We start from the raw sequence: 21,314 nt of genomic DNA, 5'->3' as shown, positions 1-21,314 counted from the left end.
TCTACTAAATTAGTGCAACTTTGAGTAAATCAAATTAAAAAACATACATATAAAATGTTCATGGAGTTTATTTTCTGAGCTTGCTTTATTTTACAGCTAGCATATTCCATGCAGAATTTTTTACCATTCATACTTCATAATGAAGATTATCAAGTAATACAGATAAAATGTACAATATGGATAAACATATAACTTACTTTTATAAACTGTAAATTGCAACATTGTTTCAGTTATAAATTAGTTTATTTATACAGGGACAATAGTATATTTTATTGCCAAAGTCAACAAATCAGAGTTTTAACAATATGTAGACAACTCTGGGCGGCCAATTTTTTTCAAATTTTGCACCAATCTTTCTGTGTGACTTTATTTACATCAGAAAACATGTCCCACCATTTATTAAATAAATAAGTGCTGAGTGGGGGGCAGCAAAGACTGATCTCCATGTCTTATTTGTACCTGAGAGAGAAAATCAGTCATCAAAAGTCGTTTTCTTATTTTGGGGAGTCCCATTACTAGCTCCAAAGCTTCTGAATCCTCCTCTTTGATATCCCCGACCTCGTCCTTGACCCCTGCCGCGACCTTGACCTCGCCCTCTATCTCCAAATCGTCCTCTGTTACCAAATCCATTTCTCTGACCTCCGTTGAAACTTCCGTTTCTCTGGAAGCCCCTCCCCTGTCCACTCCCGTACTGGCCGCCCCCTCCCCCAGCACTGTCCAGTATTTCGGGCAGCTCTGTGGCCACGGTCAAGCTGTCATATCTCCCATCCTGCCAGTTCTGGGCTATGAACTCGTCGTGTTCTGATGGCAGGTCAAACACACACCCCTAGAATTAGAGAAATTTCGATTGTATTAATTACAGAATAGCAATGGCCCAGTCATATTATCTTATTATATTGTATGGCCATATGATTATCTACATACCAATTCAGAACTGAACTGAATGAATGTGAGATGGTTAAAATAAATAATATAGACACCTGATCTGGTACTTTACAAAATGCAGAAGCCAAACACCTATCAAAATCAAAACAAGCAAAAAATGAAAATAAATATGTAAAATAAATAAAATAAGTCTAAAAGTAGCTAAAGTAACTCATACCTAATCCTTAGTTTTAATCTATTCAATAAAAGCTAATTTTTAACACCTGAAAAACTTACAATACAGTTTTTGAAAAAGACTTTTGTAAACTTTAAATGAATTCCCCCACTCACCATTCTATCTTTGCACATTCTCATTCCCTTGATGCTCTCCTTCATGTCAGGAGTGAGCTGCTGCTCTATGCCTCTCCATGCATAACCTGTGCCGCGCATCTCAATGTTGGTGCGGAAAATATATGTGGTGTAACCCTACAACATAAGATGTAAGTCAGCATCACAAATGGATGTTAAAGTTTTCCACTGTATTTAATATCTCTGGATAAGGGTGGAGAAACTCTGCCTGAATTTTGGACATATCAGACACATGTTTACAATGATCAAACTTAATTTTATCAAAGCACTATTTCTGCAATTTTTATAATTGATCAATTAAACCAGTTTGTCACACACTGTACTTTGCATATACGTAAGATAACGACCCCTTTAAACTTTACAGCACCAATCTAGCTTGTTGCATTATTAAAGAATTCTGTGTTAGCTATTATTACAGCATCCCATTTAACTATAATTGAAGTATTCCATATTAACTATTATTGAAGTTTTCCATATGAACTCACCTCCTGAGAAGTTAACAGAGATCTGGCGACAATATTAGTACTCCCTGAGATGACCGCCAGAGCTGCCGCCAGTGCCCTCTCTGCCCCCTTCTCCTCTATCAACTCCCTGGCCGAGGAAGTGAAATTTTGGAGGGTCTCTTCTCCGACATCATCCAAAGACCTGAAATTATTTTTCAGCATTTTTCATTTTCCTACGCTAAACAGAAGTGGTGCAACTGACAAAAAATGTTTTTAAATCATTTCAGTTATTAATGTTGGTAATATCTTCTTACACATCTAAGCGCTGTTATTCAGATCATGAATCTATTGAAGTCTTACCTTGCTGCATCTTTTGCTGCTGCTTTAATTATGTCATTTGGGGTGGGGCCACCAATCCTTTTAAACTTTATTCCCTAGAAAATAAGGCAAAATATAGAATTCTGCATCAAGTTAAAAAAGAATATTAAATCAATAACTTATATATAATTATTACGTTTTAAAAGGATATATTCAATTAAATAATGTCTAAAATAAGATAATCTAAATAAGATTTTAATATTTCCTAGTTGATTGGATTGGACATGAGCTAGTCAAATTACCAGACATTTTATAAATGAAAAGCACTTGCTATTAACTGGGTTTATCATAGTTTACTCCATATACAGGAGAGTCTACATTAAAAGTGTGATGTGACAAAAGCCCTTAGATTTCTTGACAATTTCAAACATTACCACCTTTCAAGTCAAAATTCAACATAATTCAATTTAAGTTCAAGCATTCCCTAAAAAAAAAATCACAATCATCATCATCTTACAGCTTTATGCTCCACCCACTGCAGATCCCTCTCCTCCTGGAATTTATAGAAGCAGATACAGACGCCCTCTCTCCCTGCTCTGCCAGTCCTGCCAGACCTGTGAATGTATGACTCGACGTCCTTGGGCGGACTACACTGGATGACCAGGTCCACCTCTGGGATGTCCAGACCACGCGCAGCAACATCTGTGGTTACCAGGCAACGGTACTTCCCTTCTCTGAATTTCTGTAAGCAATATGGATGATACTTAGTTCTGTTGAAAGTTATTGTACAAGTGGACTTTAAGAGAGACATAATAGTAAATTACTACTGTTACAAAGAGAAGAATAATCTGGGGTTCTTTAATGTAAATGAATTAGATATGCCTATGTCTGTAATTGGCCTGCATCTGATATGTCAGAAGTTATCTTGTAAAATTTAACATACTTGATTGATCACAGCTACTGTAAAACCAGACAACTAAGGAAATTTTATGCACAATTCCTCCTGCCAAAGGTTATGCTTTTGTCTTTTTTGGTATGTTAGTTAACAGCTCAACTCATGAAGTTACTCTGGGATTTTGAAAAAATTTTCAGGGTAAGTCAGCAATTGGCCAAATTAGAATTGACAAGAATTTGGAAGTGATTGATTCATTGATTAATCAATTAATAATGAGCTGCCTTGGTAGAGGTCTGCACTTTCTTGGTGCTTTCCTAATTCTATATAACCTTACCTTCAGCACCATCTCTCTCTTCTCCTGTGGAACGTCCCCGTGGAGGACATGGGCCTCCACTTTGATGTCAGAGCTGACGGCCAGCTCATCAGCGTCTCTCTTGGTCTGACAGAAGACCATGGCCCTGCCGTGGTTCCCACTGTACACCTGTATCACTGCACCTATGGTGGCTGCTCTGTCCTGGTACCCACACTTGATAGCCATGTGCTGAAATGTCACCACACAAAATGACCATCTCACAATATGGTATTGTTTTCATGTCAGTTCATAGTGTTCAATACAAAATATTACAAAATTTATGCCCGATGATGAAGTCTGAAGTCAACAAATACCAAATGCTGTGTATTTTAGTTTTTCACAGCAGTAACTAAATAATCAGAAAATTATTAAGTGTATAAAATATTCCAATATTCCTCAATCTTTAACCAAGATACATTATAATCTTGAAGCACTTAACAAAAATGTACATCTGCAAGCATGGCCATCACATATTGATGTTCAATACACCTGTACAGGTGTTAAAAGGTGTTAACCAGTTCTCACCTGGACAGTGGTGGCAGTCCTGATGTCCTGGTTACCAATCAAGTCCACGTGTTTCACGTCTCCCTTCATGTACTTCTGTGCTGTCTTGTGAACCCAGGGGGGCAGGGTGGCTGAGAACAGCAGGGTCTGGGGGGTATCAGGACTGCCAGCCAGGGCATCAGCTACACCACCTGACACAACACAGCAGATTTACTATTTTTATCTTTTTGTAATGCAAAATATATCTTATTGTAGTGGTTGTTTGTGAATCTACTGAGAAAAATACCTGCTAAATGACAGATTTAATAACCTAAAATCCATGTCAGCAACAGACAAAACTATTCATTTCCCAAAAGGTATCTGTCCCTGCCACTAACCTAAATTTAGGAATTTATATAAGTTTTAATCTATTCTATAAAAGCTAATTTTTAACACCCGATTTACTTACAATACAGATGTAACAAACTAACATTCACAAAATTATATCAAGTCTAGGCCAAAGTCAAAACCATCCATCTTACCAGTCTTGTACGCCGCCTGTAATATTTCCTCCACAGACTCCGTGAACCCCATGTCCAGCATCCTGTCCACCTCGTCCAGGACCACGTGCCTCAGGTGGACCAGGTCCAGGGTCCCCTTGCGGACATAGTCCAGGATACGGCCAGGTGTCCCCACAAGAATGTCCAGACCCTTCCTGATGGCTTGCTCTGAAGACAAAAGCAATCAACTCTGCTGACTAGATGAAACTTGGTATTAAGTGTTTCAAAAGCTTAAGGTAACCGTTCTGCTGGACATCAAAATTATAGAGGTACAAACTATTTCAATATAAAGCTGTTGACTGAAGAAAAATTACTTCATTCTAAAAGGTAACTGCGAAGTAAATGTTTTGTCAATTGTGCCTCAACATTCATGTCTCTTTATACTGTTACGGTGTGATTGCCAACATTAACTGGTAGAATATCTGAATCTCTCAAGGGGTCTTCTATGTTCCAAACAGAAAATATTAAGATAATAGTGAAAAACTGCTATCATATTAACTGTACCAGTATATACAGACATTTTTCAAGTGTTATGACATTTCCTCAATTTCATGCTAAGATTGTCATATTGATGTAAATTCTATCATTAACCAAGACATGTAAAAATATGGCATGCGGTTTATGCTTCTGAACACAGGAAATAAAAAATCTGATCTTGTAAGCTAAGTTTTATTTTCTCCCCCATCCTAGTGGGAGTGGTTTTCCTTACCCTGGGGAGCAAAGGCTGTACCTCCATATATACAGAACACCTTCAGGGTCTCTGTTATGGACTCAAAGTCTTCACTGACTTGCTTTGCTAGCTCTCTGGTGGGGGCCATCACCAAAACCTGCAGTGGAAGATAACCAAAATATGTTACATATTGTAATTTTATACTATTAACAAATTAATTAATCATACAACACACATTTATTGCTAAGATTGCTATTGCTAAGTCTGTCATGATTAATGCAACAGATAATTACAGTTTAAATATCATTTCTCAATATTGAAAATAAAAAATTAAGTTGAACAACAAGTCAGATTGAAATGTTTACCTTGGGTGGTCTTCCATGCTTCCCCTTGGTCCCCTCTAACTGCAGCTTCTCTACCAGTGGTAGGGCAAATGATAACTGAAACAAAGTTCATCTCTTAGCAGCAATTCAACATTGAAACCTATTGGTACATTATCTGTTGTGGCTTGCTCCTACTGAAAATGTTGAATAAAAGCTAAACTTAACAACTTGTGATAAAATAAAAGTCTATAACATTATATATTACTTTAAAGGACTTTAAAAATAAAAAATACTCACTGTTTTACCAGTTCCAGTTCCTGAAAAATAGATCAAAATTACCAAATACCAGTATTAGTCTTGTGGTGATAAGTATTAAGTATAATTCAATAATACTCAGCAATAAGACAGAAATTAAGCTTTACATTTACTTTTCTAATGTACAGGACATAAAAGAATTGAAATTTTAGGATAAATAGTATAAAATTTGTAAATTGTAAACTAAAGACCAGTAAAATCCATAAAGTCACACTATGTAAAGAACTCACTGGCTTGAGCAATGACATCAAAGCCATCATAAACATGGTCGAATGTCTGTGCTTGGATTGGAAATAAGTACGTCACACTGCGCCCTGGAAATAAAACAGGTAAACTACACTGCAAAATGAACTAAACTAGGGTAATTCATTTACAACTGAATGCTCAACATGGTTATTTGGGATCAAAACCACCAATCTTTTTAACTGTTTATTCTGAAATTAATTTAGACAATATTTTAAATCAGAGAGAGAACACTACATTTCTTACCCTGTAATTTTTCAACCATTGGATTAGATATCCTGAATTTACTGAAAGCTCCATCTTGTTGCTCTTGGGTCAGTTCTGGAAGATCTATGGATGGTGGGGTCTCCTCCTCCTCTGTTGTTTTTGCCTTTTTCGAGGATTGTTTTCCATTTATTTCAGTTTTTGCTTTCTTAGGGGACACTTCACCATTCTCTTCAACTTCTGCAGCTTCTGCTTTTCGTTTTCTTTCTTTATCTTTTTTCTCTTTTTTCTTTTTCTGAAAACAATAAGACCTGGTGCTGAGTCGAATACAAAACAGCTGGTGAATACAAAAGATGAGGCATGTTAATATTAACTGATTGCATTAAGTCTCATGGAGTTGGATCAATCTACATAGAGCTATTGCTTCAGTCTCGTGAGCATTTCTGTAGAATGAGGACAGTCAAGAGTTTCAATTCCTATTTGAGCCATCTGCTGAGGAAAAAGAACAACTGCCTATACTAAGCCACTGACAGTCTTTGATTCCCATTGCCATGTGGATAAAATGAGGGGGAAATTTGGGCTCTCCCACATAGCTGGGAACATGGACATCTTGGGGCCACTACCTGTCCTTGAGAGCAAGGTCACCATAGCTGGGGTAGTTGCAGTGTGATCCCCTTACATATCCCAGAGAGGAGGAAATCACGACGATCAGAGCAGAAGGAGCATTTGTAGCAGTAGGATATCACCCATGACACTGTAAACACACATTTACACCAGTGGAGTGGGGAAAATTCAAAAAGGCAGTGGTGTCGCCACACTTGGTGAGGGTAGGCACCGAACTTTCGGGTGAGTGGGATACTCAGAATCAAAATCTTGACAGGGCAGTCAGGCTTGAAGGTAGGCAAGTTCTGGTCCTGCAAGGCCCGAGGTCTGCACAACAACTCTGCTGTAGATGACGCTGTGTGGCACACTATATTAAATAGTCGCAGAAAAGATACCTGATCCACTGCCACTGTTTCAAAGGGTCAGAAGAAATAGTGAAAACCTGGTTGGGTTATTTTCCCAATATATATCTTGGGGTAACTGGTACATATGTGTTCTTTGATGAGAACAATAATGCTGCTAGAAATTGGTTCTGCAACCAAGGCATATTATGGAGCAATGTCGCATAGGGTGTGTTTTAAGGGACACAAAACCTAAATCGTATATATGGGGTGCACTGGTGTCCCCCGTCATAACCTATGGAACTAACTCCATCTGTATGTCTCGTAAAAATATAAAAGACCTGGATACATAACAAAACAAACAGGTCACAAGATTCATGGGTTTATCTTTGCGTTCTCATACCTCTGCTCTCCTAGAAGCCATACATATTCTGAAAATTAGTTATACTATATCTAGAAATGTAGAATCACTATACCACAGGGTAATGAGCATTGACACACCATATCTTAAACTTTAAACTCATCAACTGTCTCATTTTCTGCTTAATTGTTTCATAGTGAAGGGGTCGTTGCTCCAGAAGATTGTTTCTGCTGCGCTTGGAGGAGATTGGGGGAGAGGTGTTGTAAAGTGCTGTGACTTCCTATGACACACAAAAATTTTGTGAAAGACGAGATCTTGGTGTACTCACTAACACTGAGGTATATATGTAGACGTGTGTTGAGTTTATACCGACTTAAAATAGTGGTAATTGATGACAGGACTTGACAGTGTGATGGACAAATATTCATACACTTATATCTCAGTTGCCAGCAAAATCCCTGGAATTTTAGTACTATAGTAGAAATTAGAATGCTACTCAAAACAGGGAGAGATGAAAAAAGGGGTTCCAATACAAGTTCGAGTTATTAAACTTAAATTCCCCTGTCAGTATCAGACAAAAACACAAGAGTGAATATATAAAGTTGAACAGGTAAACTGGCTGATTCTTTGAAATGTAGAGAGGGTTAAAGGAGAGGGAAAGTACTAAAATAATAACCATTTTATTTGTCAGCCATACGCCAGAAATATATGACCGACTAAGACCCATGTCACGTGTAATAATAACCATTTTATTTGTCAACCATACGCCAGAAATATTTGACCGACTAAGACCCATTTTACGTACTTAACTAAAGTAACAAGGGGTATGATGAACACGTGTAGATAGCCATTTCAATGTGTGATTCACTGATTGTGAAAGACAGGCTACCTTAATCTTGGTCTTTGAAATCATTAAACAACAAACCTACCTTGTCTTTACTCTTCTTCTCTTTTTTGGCCACAACATTATCTACAACATCCGCTGTATCATCTTCTCTTAGCTGGGCCATTTCATTCACAAATTGAGGTTCCTTTGAGATTTCTGTGTACACGTGAAACACACCACATGGAAAAGATCGCTTAGGTAATAAAATTGATATAATGTAACTTTTTTCTGGGTGTTTGAGATTTAGTTAGTTTAAAAAATTTAACTCTTTGTTAATATAATATAATAAAATGTTTCAGAAAATCATTCACAAGTATCCTTGAGGATTCGTGGTATTTTTCGTAATGTTTTAAGCGATATGCGCATAACATGTGCGCATTTTAAATGCCGCTAATTTCATTGTAACCTTCATAAAAGTAGAGCATATTTAGCGCAAAATAATACTACTTGTAACCTACATAATCTTTATCTCATAAAACCTGTGATAATGCCAGATGTTAAGCTGAACTTGGTAGTTGCCATGTGCAACAACAGGGGCATTGGTATAAACGGTCAATTACCTTGGAGGTTAAGGTAAGTGGAGTGCAAGCGCGAAGACTACCAGTACTACCTGTATATCAGTAAATGTAACTGCAACTTGTTAGTGTTACTGTCAGTAGTAGTAGTAAGTAGTGCTACGCTGCACATACTTAGGTTTACCATTGGAAGTTAAAACACAAAATATACAGAATTAGGTCAAATAATATCTATGACACGTGGAGTACAATTAGTATGAAAATTTTAAATAATTGTAATCAAGAGATTTTTAATACAGCAAAATTCTTAATGCATTTATTTTAACTTTTTTTGGTGTGAAGATGTGTGGTGGTATTCAGTAGAGATACAGTGTCCTTATGCTATATATTGATATAGACATGATATACATGTACATGGTAGTATGTATCAGTACTTGTTTTTTTATTTATATTTAATGGTTTAAACATTTTAGGGGAGATATGAATTTTTTCAAGAAAATTACATCAGAAACAAAAGACCCAGGTATGACTCTCAACTCACTTGATTTTTAACTCTGATGAATGCTTTTACATATGCACTTAGAGTACTTTTGTCCATTTTTTCCTTTGCAATTAGAAAGTGTTCCTTTCATATTGTCAAATTTTATCAATAGCAATGCAGAACAACTGTGTATTTTATAGTGTGAAGTTGTATTCTATATTTTATTTATTAACAGAACTTCATGGCCAGAGTTTTATTTCAGACAAGAAAAACGCTGTCATAATGGGAAGGAAAACATGGTTCTCTATACCAGAGAAGTTTAGACCACTTGCCAACCGAATAAATGTAGTTCTCAGTAGAGAAATGAAGTGAGTATAATACATGTATTTCTGCATTATACCTTAAGGCAGTTTAAAAGATGAGTACTGTGGTTAGTCATAGATTATTTGTCAAATTATCATCTGTCAGATTTAGTTTTTGGTGATATTTATGGTACAGATCAGAAAGCTTGTTCAGTATAGTAATGGTGGTGATGAAAAGCATTGGTTTTTGTTTTACTATCAAGCAAGTCAAAGGACAGTGTTGTCCACTAAATTATGATGTTACATTTTTTCAGAGATAGTCCAGATGGAGCTCATATATCTAGAAGTCTTGAAGATGCTTTGAGTCTTCTGTCGACTCCACCTTTGTCAGATAAAGTGGAGAGCTTGTTCGTCATTGGTGGAAGTGCAATATATGAGGTAGATATAAATACTTGGATGCTTTTAACCTTTAGACATATAAGGCATATGACTTTTTATCAGGAATTATAGAACAATTATCTGTTTCAAAAATGCTATCTTGAATAAAAGCCATCCACAGTAGTAGCCATGCCTTTTTATTTCATGATGAAATTGTTAATGAGAACAAAACTTGTTTGTGGGGATAACCACTTGGTGATGTCAAAGAAGACAAGAAAACATGCAAATATCCCAAATAACCTTGCTTGATTTGACAATTTTTAAGAGTGGGTTGTCTTGGACTATCCCCATAATAAAACGTATCAGGTGAGGCTATTTTCAAGAATTCACTTGTTTCCATTTCCAGATGGCTCTGAAATCTCCCCAGTGTCATAGAATCTACTTAACCAAAGTGATGGCAGACTTTGAGTGTGACACATTCCTACCAGACTTTGCACAAGACAAGTTTGCTATGGTCAGGTTGGTATGTAGCTTAGATACAACAGACTAAAATATGTTGTCTTTTTATTTACTTTTTAATTTTTTTTTTTTAATCCGATTTTGCATAATATAAAATTTGTTTCATATCCATAAAGAGTGGATTCTTTATCCAGAATTCTTAATCTGATATGTTCTTGTCATATTTGCAGAGACCCATCTGTTCCAAGTGATATGCAGACAGAGAAGGACATTAACTATCAGTTTGAAGTCTATGAAAAGGTAGACTAACATCAATAACTGTACATGCAAACCAAAGAAGAATCTCAAGACTCTTATGAACATTACAGTACAGAAGTTGCAACAAGCACTGTGACAAAATAAGAAACTTAATGTGGGCTTCCTGAAAGAGTTCTTATGGGCACTAAGAAAAGTAATTGTGGAATCCTATAATAAGTGTGGACTTTTTGATTGTGATAGCCTGATTATGTCTGATTTTGTACTTTTGTACTTTTTGCATCTGATTGTTTCTGAGTAGATGTTAATTAAATGGGAATTTTATGTAGATTAAGTTTTAGTGTGACAAACAACCATGATAATGTTTTTTTATGGCAGCTGAAAATTTATGCAAAAGAATTAGGCTTGGAATAAAAGTCTTTTTGTATGACTTTTATGTATACTTAGTGATGTGTTTATATATTCGTCCCAACACCACAAATTTGAGAAATGATGTGTTAAATGCGGAAATAAGTTGCTTTTGGTTTGGGCAGTTAAAAGCATATTGTCCTGCCAGCCACATTTGATATTACTACATGTTATTCCACAAATATGCAGTTATGTCTCAATCTTTTTAATGGGCAAACTACATCAATCTCTCAGAAATATAACTTTAGAATTAGAATCCTAAATGTTGTATATCTATACTGCATTTTTAGTTATTTTACTGAATAGCACAGAACAATAGGGCAACCTGCTTTTCAGTCTTGTTGCTTTAAGAATTTACAACTTAAAAAATGCTGTTTCTGTAAAATTCACAATGTTCCCACTGAAAAGTTCTATTCCTTGCAGTGCTTACTATAACCCCCTCCCCTGTCCCTGTATTAGGTAATTATAGAGTGCATTTTAATGAAGAATGAAATGAAAATATAATAAATTTTGTAGGTTAGGGGAAGGTACTTCAGTATATGTGCTGCTATGTGCAATAATAGAGGGATAGGCAAAAATGGAAGAATAGCATGGCCTTACATTAAGTAAGTACAATACATCATATATGTGGGCATATGTGTAGTAGAGAGCTGCTGTAACACCCTTGCTTTTCTAAACCAGTCTGGATGTTTTCATTTTATTTCTTTTTTCTTTGTGTGCATATCAGAGACAAGGCATGGGGTTTTGGCCTAAAAATTGAATTAACTTGGTGTACATATCCTCAACAATTCTTTTAAGTACTCACTAATCATCACTGTCATTTTTTAAAATCCAGATATACCTTTCTAAGTAGACATTTATAAATAGACATTTTTCAGACTACTTTTCACTTCACTTTCTTTTAGCTATAATAAATGAATGATCACATCAATTCTTTGCCATTTCACTTTGCATTGCAAGTTCAGCAACGGATATCTTTTGACATGGAAGTGGCATATCTTTCAGATGTACGCAGAGACTGAAAATAATAAGATTTGATACCAAAATGCCTTATGCACTGTTCCTTTTACTGGTTCAGTTTAGTAGTGGTGATAACATTGGTAGAACTCTCTACTCCATAAGTTTCTCTTAAAATATTCTTTTACCCAAAAACTTGTGAAGTAGAGCTAGGGTTCAACATTTTCTTATATTGCATTCTGGAGTACAGAAAAGCCAGTGAAATGATTCATATTTTCTGGTTTTCACATATTATGATTGTATAGTACCCAGAATAGCAGTATCACTGGAAACTCTTATCATCACCACAGTTCTGCCGTTTCCTGTACCTTCTGACCAAATACTTCATGCCTTGAGTTCTATGCCAATCAGATCCATGATTTCAAAATTCTTCACAAGAGCTCTGTGATTTTGTATCAATACTAGTATGTAACTGTCTGAAAGTGTGATGCCACTTACTGATTAATGAAAAAAAAAATGAAATTTGATTATCCTAAATTTCAAACAGCATAAAAACATGGCTTCTACTGTTGAACATGTGGAAGAATGAAGTTATTCAAAATGACACAGACATGCTGATGAGATCCCATAACCACTGGTACTCTCTACCAGGGTAGCAGATATTATTGGCCAATTTTCAAAAAGCCAGAGAATCAAATGACTGTCTATTTATCTTAAGACATAAATATCTGTGAATATCTTGTGAAAAATCAATCTGTCACCCTGGGAGAGGGTAACCACTGGGTGCATGCCATTGACGTATTTGGTAAAATGGAAATGGTTGTAAGAAACAGCACTTAATTTTCTGTAAGCATATTAGTGTAACCTTTCTACAAATATTTATCATTATTTTATTGCTTATTAAAACCATTAAGAATGTTATAAAATACATGGTCCATATGCCTATTATTGGTAAAGATACTGTTTGAAAAAAATGAATAATGCTTGCACACATTGAAAGTAATTTAATATTGCAAAAGAATAGCTCATGCTGTATTGTAAGTGAACAACAGGGCTGTGGGTAACCCAGAAATATGAGGTTATATTCACTTGTTATATAACGACACATTTTATGTATACAATATACGTAATATAAAGTAGATTTTTTTGCATAGTTTCTTGTATAATCGTGATAAAAAAGTAAATCATTCTATAGAGACTTAACAAAAAATACACACCATGTTTTTTTATAATTTTTCTTTTTGTGATTTCTATAATATTTTAAATAAATGATCCCTTTTGTCAGTCATGTTCATGTATTTTATAGTATATTGCATGCACTTTTTCAAAATCAGAGCGCACCAATTACTTCTGTTAGAAGGTTCTTTTCAGTCTGTGAAGTACTTCTATCGTGTCACTGTTAAGTTGTAATAATGTATCCTAGCTACCTGTGTAATCTATTGAGATTTATATAGCACATGAATTATTATCATTCATCAATTAATTATAAATTACAATATTATGATTCCGCTCCAAATTTATTCATTAGCAACATGTAACTGGTTAGAGAGAACTGCAAAGTATTTATCAAAAAGATTTTAAATGTATTTTGTCAAATTTAAAGCCTTTTATCAGATCAGATTTTAAAACATTATATTGCTTTTGTTTGCAGAGGAGACTATGAGCATTACATAAACCTGACTTCTGATGTGAGTGATCCAGGTATGTAGGTATAAATATCTGTGTGGTTTTTAAGGTTTAAGACTATTACCAGGCACCGACTTATACAGGCACTTTTACAGATCGATGAAACAGTGGTGTGAAGATTATTGATTAAAGGTATTCAGATTGGTTATATATCTTCAGGCAAGAAGTGTGTCCATATTAAAGGCAAAGTAACTTGGGAAGAAACGGGGCTTGAAGAAAAGTCCAACCCCTCTGTGATAAACGTGGTCATTAGTAGATCTATGAAGTAAGTAAGCTTTAAAGCAAAAATATAAAAAAATCTTTAAGCTGATAATTTTTTTTTATCATTATTTTAAAAAAATTATATGCATATTTTTCTGAATTTGAAGTAAACTTGCACAATACAGGTGTAGGGTAGGGTATGGGGGGGGTGGCACTTGGTGGTGTTGGGGGTTATTCTCTATTTCTCCCCCCCCCCCCCCCCCCCCCCCCCCCCCCATTCTGGGACTTAACAGATTTAACAATGTACAAAATGTCCAATTTTTTGGTAAGAGAAGATACATTGTATTATCTTGCATGATTTTTCCTATTCAGTGAAAGGCCAGAGTATGTGGAATATATTGCCAGGAGCCTGGATGATGCTGTGCAATATGTGACATCTCCACCATTATGTGACCAGGTGGAGAAGATTTGGGTGATGGGGGGAGAAATGGTCTTCAAGGTGGGTCATTTTCATTATTTGTCTCAATTTGTTTAAAAGGAAGTTGTGTTTCATAGAAAATACATCGTTTGAATAGTAATTCCTACCAAAACATAAAAAATGACATAGAAAATGCAATTTTTATTTGTCCCTTAGCAAATGTTTGCTCTGAAAACCTGTTTTACTGGAATAATAATTAGTAAAATAAATAAATTTATAAATTATTATAACAATAAAGTTACCACATTTTACAGGAGGCAATTGGATGCACCAACTGTAGAAGAATTTATCTTACAAAGATTTACAGAGATTTTGATGCTGACACCTTTTTCCCACCATTTGAAGACATATACCATGAAATAGAGTATGTATGTTTGTCATGTTATGCTTAAATATATTTATATTTATTCCACTTTACTACTGTGCCTGTTTAACAACTGTGATGCAGTATTCCTTTACATTATTGTTTAAGTTGGTCCGGTGTTCACACTAAAGACATTTTCTTTTGGGTGTGGTAATTTTTCAAACAAGTCTCTATAATGAATTGAGAGTATTTTAAGTTTAATGCATGTTTAAAATGTATTTAAGATAAACACGACACAATTATTCTACAGAATTTTTAAAAATTAATCCTTTTACTTAAAAATATTGATATATTTTTATTTGCCTTTTCAGAACTTCTGATGTCCTTCAGGATAGTGGCATTAAATACCAGTTTCTAGTGTTTGAAAGAAGCACAATATCAGATAGAATACGAAACTATCTGAAGAATAAATAAGGAAAGTCACGTGTTAATATCTTGTTCTCCAGCTGCTAGCGCCCTCTTTGTTTTAAGTGTTTGGCTAGTGCACCATACAGTGCTGGCATCTGACGGTAAAAATAGTTAACAGTCTGGTGCTGACCTCTAACGGGAAAGTAATTTACAATGAAAAGATACTATTGGGAAATATAAAGAACTTTATTGGAAATACTTGGTAGTTAATTTAATTTTGATTGTCTTAATTGTTTTGTGACACAATATGACAAAAGTAACATGCTTAGTTTTTGTAGGAAAATGTGCAGCGTTTAGTTAAAGAAGCATACATATTTAAGTTACCTATCACTTATCTAAACACTCGTTTTAAAGTCTGGGAAACATCTAGTGATAGTTTGCCGACTTTCGATAGTGCTAATAAAATATTTACGTCCATTACCACTCTACTGCCATTACGAATCCCAGACGTACCGACCGAGTTCAAAGCCGCGCTTGTTTATTTACCGCCTGTGCAAACTTTTCACCTAAACAAGATCGAAGACCAGAACAATTTGCACAAATTGGTGCAAAATGTTACTAACAATTATTCTTAAGTGAAGAATTTACTTGATCGAATCCCGACACAATTTCGCTTAATTAGCTTCGAGTCGTTCAGCTCTTCGCCCGACTTGCCCGTTGCAGGTCAGAAAGTGTTTAAAACTCTGGCAAATAATAGTGGAGCCTCCATCGACATGAGTCAGTCGATATTTGTTGCTCTAATTGCTTTAAAAGACCACGGCATAACTCGGTAATTAACAAGCAGGATGGAAATGAAGATTAATGGATTGTCGATTACTTGCTAATGCGAAAAGTGCGAAGTCTCCAAGCTTTGTACTGGTGGGTGTGAGCGTGCGACCTAGGTGGTACGGCGGGGGAGCCGGCTGCCTAGGTGGTTATCTGCAGGCATTCTAGACCCTTTCAAACTCACAGAATATGTTGCTGTTCAATATCTTCCGTTCGATTGCACGGACACAACGGGGGCATCCTGCCCGACTTCCCCGACACAACGAAGTTAATCGGCTTTGGGCTGTCACTCACACTATCTGTCAACATCCAGTTTGATTGACGCATTCTTCGGTCGGCTTTGAAGTCTACTATTAACGGGGGAGGCGAGAAAACAACGCTACTTAGAAATTTAAGCCGCGGGGTCAAGGCGTAGTAAAATAGGCTTGGTTTTCATATCGATAAACCCCTACAGAAGGCTCATTTTCTAGTGTGCGTTTTATCTTGCATTCTGATCCACGAAATAAAAGACCCGGGTCCCCCTTTTTCTCCTCCCTGGTGAACGAATGCCATTAGCGAAGTGTCACTTGGCTCACAGGGGTTCTCAAGTAGATTGATGGAGAAGGCGGGGTGTCTAAACAGTTCCCTTGTACCACTTGACACGTCTGATAGGGCTTAATTTACTTAAAGCCTCTGCGTTCCGATTACTATCAAAACACGGCGGCCAACATCAAAGGCGTCCTGCGTAGCCTACCGTCTCGTTTGGGCAAGGGAACGTAACAATTTGCCCACCTCTTCGCATTTTTCAAAGTCATTTAACCTCGTGATCACATACATAGCGTCCGTGAGACGCTTTTCACACCATGTAGAGATAACATAGTTGTGCTGATCAGAGTTATAACCCTCACCTATTGAAGTGTGTAAGTCTGAAGAGAGCACGTCACGATCGCAAGTATTTGTAACCCTACACCTTGAGGAACCCCCACCTCGACACAAACAGGCCCTATGGAGCTCTGCAGCACAATATGGAAACTATGCAGACAGGCTTTAAATTCTGTACGCTTTGCTGGACCCAGCTGTTGTACATTTTATCACAACATTGATCAGTCCTAGATGGATAGGGTTGCTCTTTTATTCCAAAAACGTGCTGTAGATAAATTAATTAACAATCGCTTTAAAACTGCGGCAGACATCTTTGAACGCTCTGCTTTAAACTAATTCAAGTTAACAGCTGCATTGCTAGGCTTTTGCTATTGCACGTCTGTAAAAATACTACATGACACGAAGGTGGACGTCTGTCATTTGTCTTGTTCAACTTCAAAGGTAGGGGCTGACCTGTGAGTGCGCAGAGCCGGTGTATGTGTGGCCCCGCATGACAACGGAGGTCAGCTCCGCATGAAATTTAAGTCAGTGATTACGCTATAATGTTGTTGCAATTTTCCTGTCAAATAATCATACTGAAGTACAGTTTTAGACGTGCCTCGGGGCGACATGTGCAAGTAATGAGTCCCGTAGTCAAGTTCCCGCCCTACGGGTCAGATTGTTCAGAAATTAAAGGTTGAGAACAAAGGCTCTAAAGTTGCTCCTTCAATGCTTTAATCACGCTAGGCAAGACTCCATGCAAGGGGGACATATAGTATTTATTATGGGCGATAAGCATCCATACAACGGGCTTTGAAGCCGCCGCTTAATTGTCCTATCTGTCAACATAAAGCTGTCAACTCTTTCAACACGTCAGCCCCAATCTGTTTCCAAACACCCCAACTCGTGGGAGATTGATTGATAACCGTCCCTTTGCCTTTGATCCCGTCCGCGGGCCCCATATACAACCATTAGCGTCAAGCCAGGGCTTAGTTTTCATCCAAATTTAATGCCGTAAGTTTACGAGGAGAACCCAGACGGATACAAACTTCCATCTCCTACAGGATCGGCTTTCAAATTCTTTGTTCACGCACAAATTGCGTATACTTTCAGCGATTAGAATTACCAATTCCGTGTGGTTTATCCTTTATTTGCCTCTCTTCAAGTGTATACACGAAGAACTAAAGCTGACATAAATCAAGCATGATTGACGTGCGGCTCATCAACTTGATTGATCACAGTCGGTGCAAGAGGTGTCTGGCCAACTGCCAAAGCGATTTGTTAATGCGCAAGCTGATTGGTTAGTGTTGAGTCACATGGTGATTTATCGTGGGTCCCATTTATCATCCTTGACGTCATGGGGCGCTCATCCGCCAATCACAGCAGGACTTCACCCTTAATTTACGATTTGATTGGAAGGCGGCATGAGCCTTTCATCTTGGAGTAATTCACAAGTGTTGTGGGCAAATTTATGTTGTGTATGCTGTCTAGCTGGGCGGCATGCTTCAATAAGATCTGTGTGGCTTCCAGCATCCCTATCAGTGAGTAGACTGACAGCGAGCAGAGTACGACGTGTGACCGGGTGTGGAAGACGACCACGTAGCGTGGATATTAAACACACTGTAGCAGGCGCAGTCTATTCTACCACCACCATTTTCTAGGATGTTAACGTCGTCAACATCGCAGTATTTGCATCCCGATTATTTACAACCTCTACCAACCACGGTAAGTGTTCTCGATACTCTTTGAAAGTGGCGTGTCGTCTTCTTTTTTTCCCGTGAAAATTTCGAGAACCAGTACCATTATTTTACACAATGTAGGCCTATGGACGTTAATTGAAAATGAAGACATTGATTATTTATTCAGCATTTTCCATATTAAAAAGGATTTCAGTTATTCTTCTAAACATGGACTGTGTACCTATTTAATTTTATTTCCCCTCCTGAATACCAGATAAATTTGGCAAGTGTGTGTGCGCTGTGAAAATTTTTTTTATCATAAATCTAACAAAATATGGGCGAAAAGATACTTCTCATATAAATCAAAGTGGTATTTTTGTTTTGATTAAAACTTGTTCGAAATTATATTCTTTTAAAAATATTTATTACAGTTAGATGCAAAGAAGAGTCCACTGGCACTTCTAGCTCAAACGTGTAGCAGTATTGGAAAGGATACCACTCCAAGTAAGCCTATAATTCCACCTTTAGAGAAAAAAGATCATGGAAAAAATTCACCAGAGAAGCAGAGTCCAGGCAGCGAAAAATCCCGCTCAGAGAGAAAGGAGACATCCAGTGCGGATTCCTCCAAACAATATCGCTCTGCACCGCCAAAGGATATCCCCCCTCTAGTGCCAATAGCAAATCCAACGGAGAAGTTTTCAAAACCTTCCGCCGGCAGCCCGCACGCCAAAGCGAGCACAGAAACCACGTCTTCTACGAGCACTGTGCCCAGCCATACTACCAATAACTCTACTGCCGGGGCCCAGAGCAGCAGCAGGATTAGTCTCAGTTGTGGAAATATGTTACTGGAAGTAAACCATCAAACATCGGCCGCTAAATCTGGGCTTCCACCGCCGCCACCGGCGCACTCGGCAGCGGCATACGAGGCCGCTAAGCTCGGACACTATTTTCCTGGACTATCAGCCGCCTCGGCCGCGGGTTTGCCGTACCCCGGCTACCCAGCCCACTTACTGGGACACTCTTTACCTGGCCTGGACCCCGGCCAGTCATATCGGTCGGCGCTGGCCGGGCACGGACTAGGACTTGGATTACATTCCGGTCTCGGCTTAAAACCAGAACTCCCATCAGCGACTGGGGGTCACTCCTCCTCTCTGCCCTCGCCATACGTCGCTTATGCCACTATAAAGACGGCCACGGGGGCCAATACCCTTGTTCCCATTTGCCGCGATCCATATTGTACAACATGTCAGATCAACCTCCAGAGCGCGCAACTGACGTGTTGTGCCTCCGGCTGCACGCAATGTAATCATGAGAAAGGACTTCCCGTACCAACCAGTCACAGTTTCTCCAGTGCTGGGGGCACTTCTCTTTCTGTCCCAGTTTTAGCGTCCATAGGAGGGCTCGGCGCCGGGAGCTCGCTGCCGGCCACGTCCTTGGGTTCCAATATCTATTCACACGGTCTCAGTGCGGCCCACCACGGTCTGCCCTATGTGTGTAACTGGGTGGCCGGGGCCGAATATTGTGGGAAAAGATTTTCAACTTCAGAAGAACTCTTGCAACATTTACGTACGCATACATCTAGTTCTGAATCAGCATATTCCTCATTTGGACTGCCCTATGGACTTGGTTTTCCTTCTGGCAGCAGTTTAAGTGCGTCTCATCCACACTATCCAACGCCAGGCTCTCTGAGCCCGAACACATTAAGGAGACTGTACCCCACAAGTTTAAGCCCAGTTAGCAGGTACCACCCCTATTCCAAACCCCCGGGTCTATCCGCTCTGACCAGTACCCCTGTGCCAGGAATGCCCCTGTCTTCAGCGGTGGGGGCCTACTACTCTCCGTATTCACTGTACGGACGGGCGGCAGCCGTAGCACCATAATTATGTGAACGAACTCGTATTAAATGCCATAGTTTAAATAACTGTACATAAGACTGTATATATTCACGTGTCAAAAATATTTTTTGTTCATTGTTAAATATGTGACTTTTCATACTTATGCCTTTTTTGCTGGGCAAGCCTTTGTGTTCACAGACTTCTAAAAGTCTATAAAATCTCCTAGATGTCAGAAAAACTCATTTATGTTACTTTTACGTCGGCCTTGGGGCGTAAGAAGTTGCTGAGGTCAATGAAAAGTGACGGGTACGGTGGTATACAGCTTGGCTTGAGAGATAAAGCAACTTGGGCTGACAGTTTCAGCAGGCTCGGCGCTCTAGTCTCCCGCAGGAAGGCCGACGGCAAGCAGCGAAAAGAATAACCCTATCAAACTTCCCATTATACTCAAGTGAAAACAGAGCAACTGACTTTGACATGCTGTGAAGAAAGATAAATTGTCAGAAACTGCCGCGATGATTTATAATCGCCTTTGAAGTTTCATGTAGACTGCTGGTAATTCCTGTTAATTACCGTCACTGTACCATGCCCTTTCAAAGAGTCGATCATAAATCTGCTATATCTGACGGTGAAGAAATAAACCTTTACGCCGCCCTATGTGATTTGTGGCCATCAATTAGAGACAGGACTTTTCGTAGAATATGTTCTGTAGAAAAAATGGGCTGTTTGAGAGTTGCGTGTAAATATTTACTTCTCTCTTCGGCAACTTCTCCATAAATTTCTTCAAGTTTTTTCTTTGATGATCGAAGCAGAGTAGACGTTCTTGACTTATGAGCTCAACCTTTGGATTTGAGCGTTAACAGTTTGCCAAACAATTACATTTTGTATGATGTCATGTATCTAAAAGAAAACTAAATATAAATGTGTCAAAATGAACAATGTTGTTTAGTTTTTATAATAAAAAGAAAAATGGATGTTCGATTTAAGTATAACGCGATTGTTTCTTGAGTGTTTACAATTGATTGATTTGCCGCTCCAGTTGAACTCCGAGTTGAGTACACAGCCAGTAAATTGAC

At 37.9% G+C, this 21,314-nt stretch overlaps 4 protein-coding genes across 6 annotated transcripts; 3 read left to right on the top strand and 1 right to left on the bottom strand.

The window, feature by feature from the left end:
* Positions 1–50: 50 nt before the first annotated feature.
* Positions 51–8,458, bottom strand: LOC106173231 (nucleolar RNA helicase 2). Its single transcript, XM_013554283.3, has 14 exons — positions 8,274–8,458; positions 6,082–6,334; positions 5,823–5,906; positions 5,575–5,594; positions 5,320–5,394; positions 4,994–5,111; positions 4,267–4,452; positions 3,767–3,936; positions 3,224–3,430; positions 2,512–2,736; positions 2,037–2,110; positions 1,719–1,878; positions 1,216–1,350; positions 51–826 (listed from the first exon to the last, which is right to left on the bottom strand). Exons 1-14 carry the CDS (start codon positions 8,352–8,354, stop codon positions 473–475), a joined length of 2,142 nt encoding a protein of 713 aa, XP_013409737.2. The 5' UTR covers positions 8,355–8,458; the 3' UTR covers positions 51–472.
* A 131-nt stretch (positions 8,459–8,589) lies between these two features.
* Positions 8,590–13,269, top strand: LOC106173214 (dihydrofolate reductase-like). Of its 3 annotated transcripts, XM_087005708.1 has the most exons (7): positions 8,590–8,803; positions 9,219–9,268; positions 9,489–9,594; positions 9,843–9,966; positions 10,313–10,429; positions 10,596–10,665; positions 11,545–11,562. In XM_087005708.1, the coding sequence occupies exons 1-6, from the start codon at positions 8,718–8,720 to the stop codon at positions 10,614–10,616; spliced, it is 504 nt and encodes a 167-aa protein (XP_086861834.1). In that variant the 5' UTR covers positions 8,590–8,717; the 3' UTR covers positions 10,617–10,665; positions 11,545–11,562. The 3 variants fall into 3 exon arrangements, with proteins under 3 accessions (XP_086861834.1, XP_086861832.1, XP_086861833.1); XM_087005706.1 differs by having other exon boundaries at positions 10,313–10,425; positions 10,596–13,269; XM_087005707.1 differs by having other exon boundaries at positions 10,596–13,269.
* Positions 11,551–15,543, top strand: LOC106156436 (dihydrofolate reductase). Its single transcript, XM_013531694.2, has 6 exons — positions 11,551–11,633; positions 13,637–13,686; positions 13,831–13,936; positions 14,245–14,371; positions 14,605–14,714; positions 15,026–15,543. Exons 1-6 carry the CDS (start codon positions 11,578–11,580, stop codon positions 15,126–15,128), a joined length of 552 nt encoding a protein of 183 aa, XP_013387148.2. The 5' UTR covers positions 11,551–11,577; the 3' UTR covers positions 15,129–15,543.
* Positions 15,544–18,211: 2,668 nt separating this feature from the next.
* LOC106156434 (zinc finger protein Noc) lies at positions 18,212–21,219 on the top strand. The gene is made up of 2 exons (XM_013531690.2): positions 18,212–18,452; positions 18,838–21,219. Exons 1-2 carry the CDS (start codon positions 18,390–18,392, stop codon positions 20,284–20,286), a joined length of 1,512 nt encoding a protein of 503 aa, XP_013387144.1. The 5' UTR covers positions 18,212–18,389; the 3' UTR covers positions 20,287–21,219.
* The last annotated feature ends 95 nt before the right edge of the window (positions 21,220–21,314 follow it).

Source organism: Lingula anatina, chromosome 2 (assembly GCF_051362555.1).
Source record: "Lingula anatina isolate TDL-2025a chromosome 2, LinAna3.0, whole genome shotgun sequence".
Taxonomy (NCBI): domain Eukaryota; kingdom Metazoa; phylum Brachiopoda; class Lingulata; order Lingulida; family Lingulidae; genus Lingula; species Lingula anatina.
This window is presented reverse-complemented; position numbering and strand designations above follow the sequence as displayed.

Coding starts and splice junctions, on each gene's coding strand:
- LOC106156436 (XM_013531694.2), top strand. CDS start 11,578: ATGTGCAATAATAGAGGGATAGGCAAAAATGGAAGAATAGCATGGCCT. Junction 11,634..13,636: donor ATAGCATGGCCTTACATTAA/GTAAGTACAATA, acceptor TTTTGTTTGCAG/AGGAGACTATGAGCATTACA. Junction 13,687..13,830: donor TTCTGATGTGAGTGATCCAG/GTATGTAGGTAT, acceptor ATATATCTTCAG/GCAAGAAGTGTGTCCATATT.
- LOC106173214 (XM_087005706.1), top strand. CDS start 8,718: ATGCCAGATGTTAAGCTGAACTTGGTAGTTGCCATGTGCAACAACAGG. Junction 9,269..9,488: donor ATCAGAAACAAAAGACCCAG/GTATGACTCTCA, acceptor GTTTTATTTCAG/ACAAGAAAAACGCTGTCATA. Junction 9,595..9,842: donor GTTCTCAGTAGAGAAATGAA/GTGAGTATAATA, acceptor ACATTTTTTCAG/AGATAGTCCAGATGGAGCTC.
- LOC106173231 (XM_013554283.3), bottom strand. CDS start 8,354: ATGGCCCAGCTAAGAGAAGATGATACAGCGGATGTTGTAGATAATGTT. Junction 6,335..8,273: donor AGAAGAAGAGTAAAGACAAG/GTAGGTTTGTTG, acceptor TATTGTTTTCAG/AAAAAGAAAAAAGAGAAAAA. Junction 3,937..4,266: donor ACAGGCGGCGTACAAGACTG/GTAAGATGGATG, acceptor GTGTTGTGTCAG/GTGGTGTAGCTGATGCCCTG.
- LOC106156434 (XM_013531690.2), top strand. CDS start 18,390: ATGTTAACGTCGTCAACATCGCAGTATTTGCATCCCGATTATTTACAA. Junction 18,453..18,837: donor TACAACCTCTACCAACCACG/GTAAGTGTTCTC, acceptor TATTTATTACAG/TTAGATGCAAAGAAGAGTCC.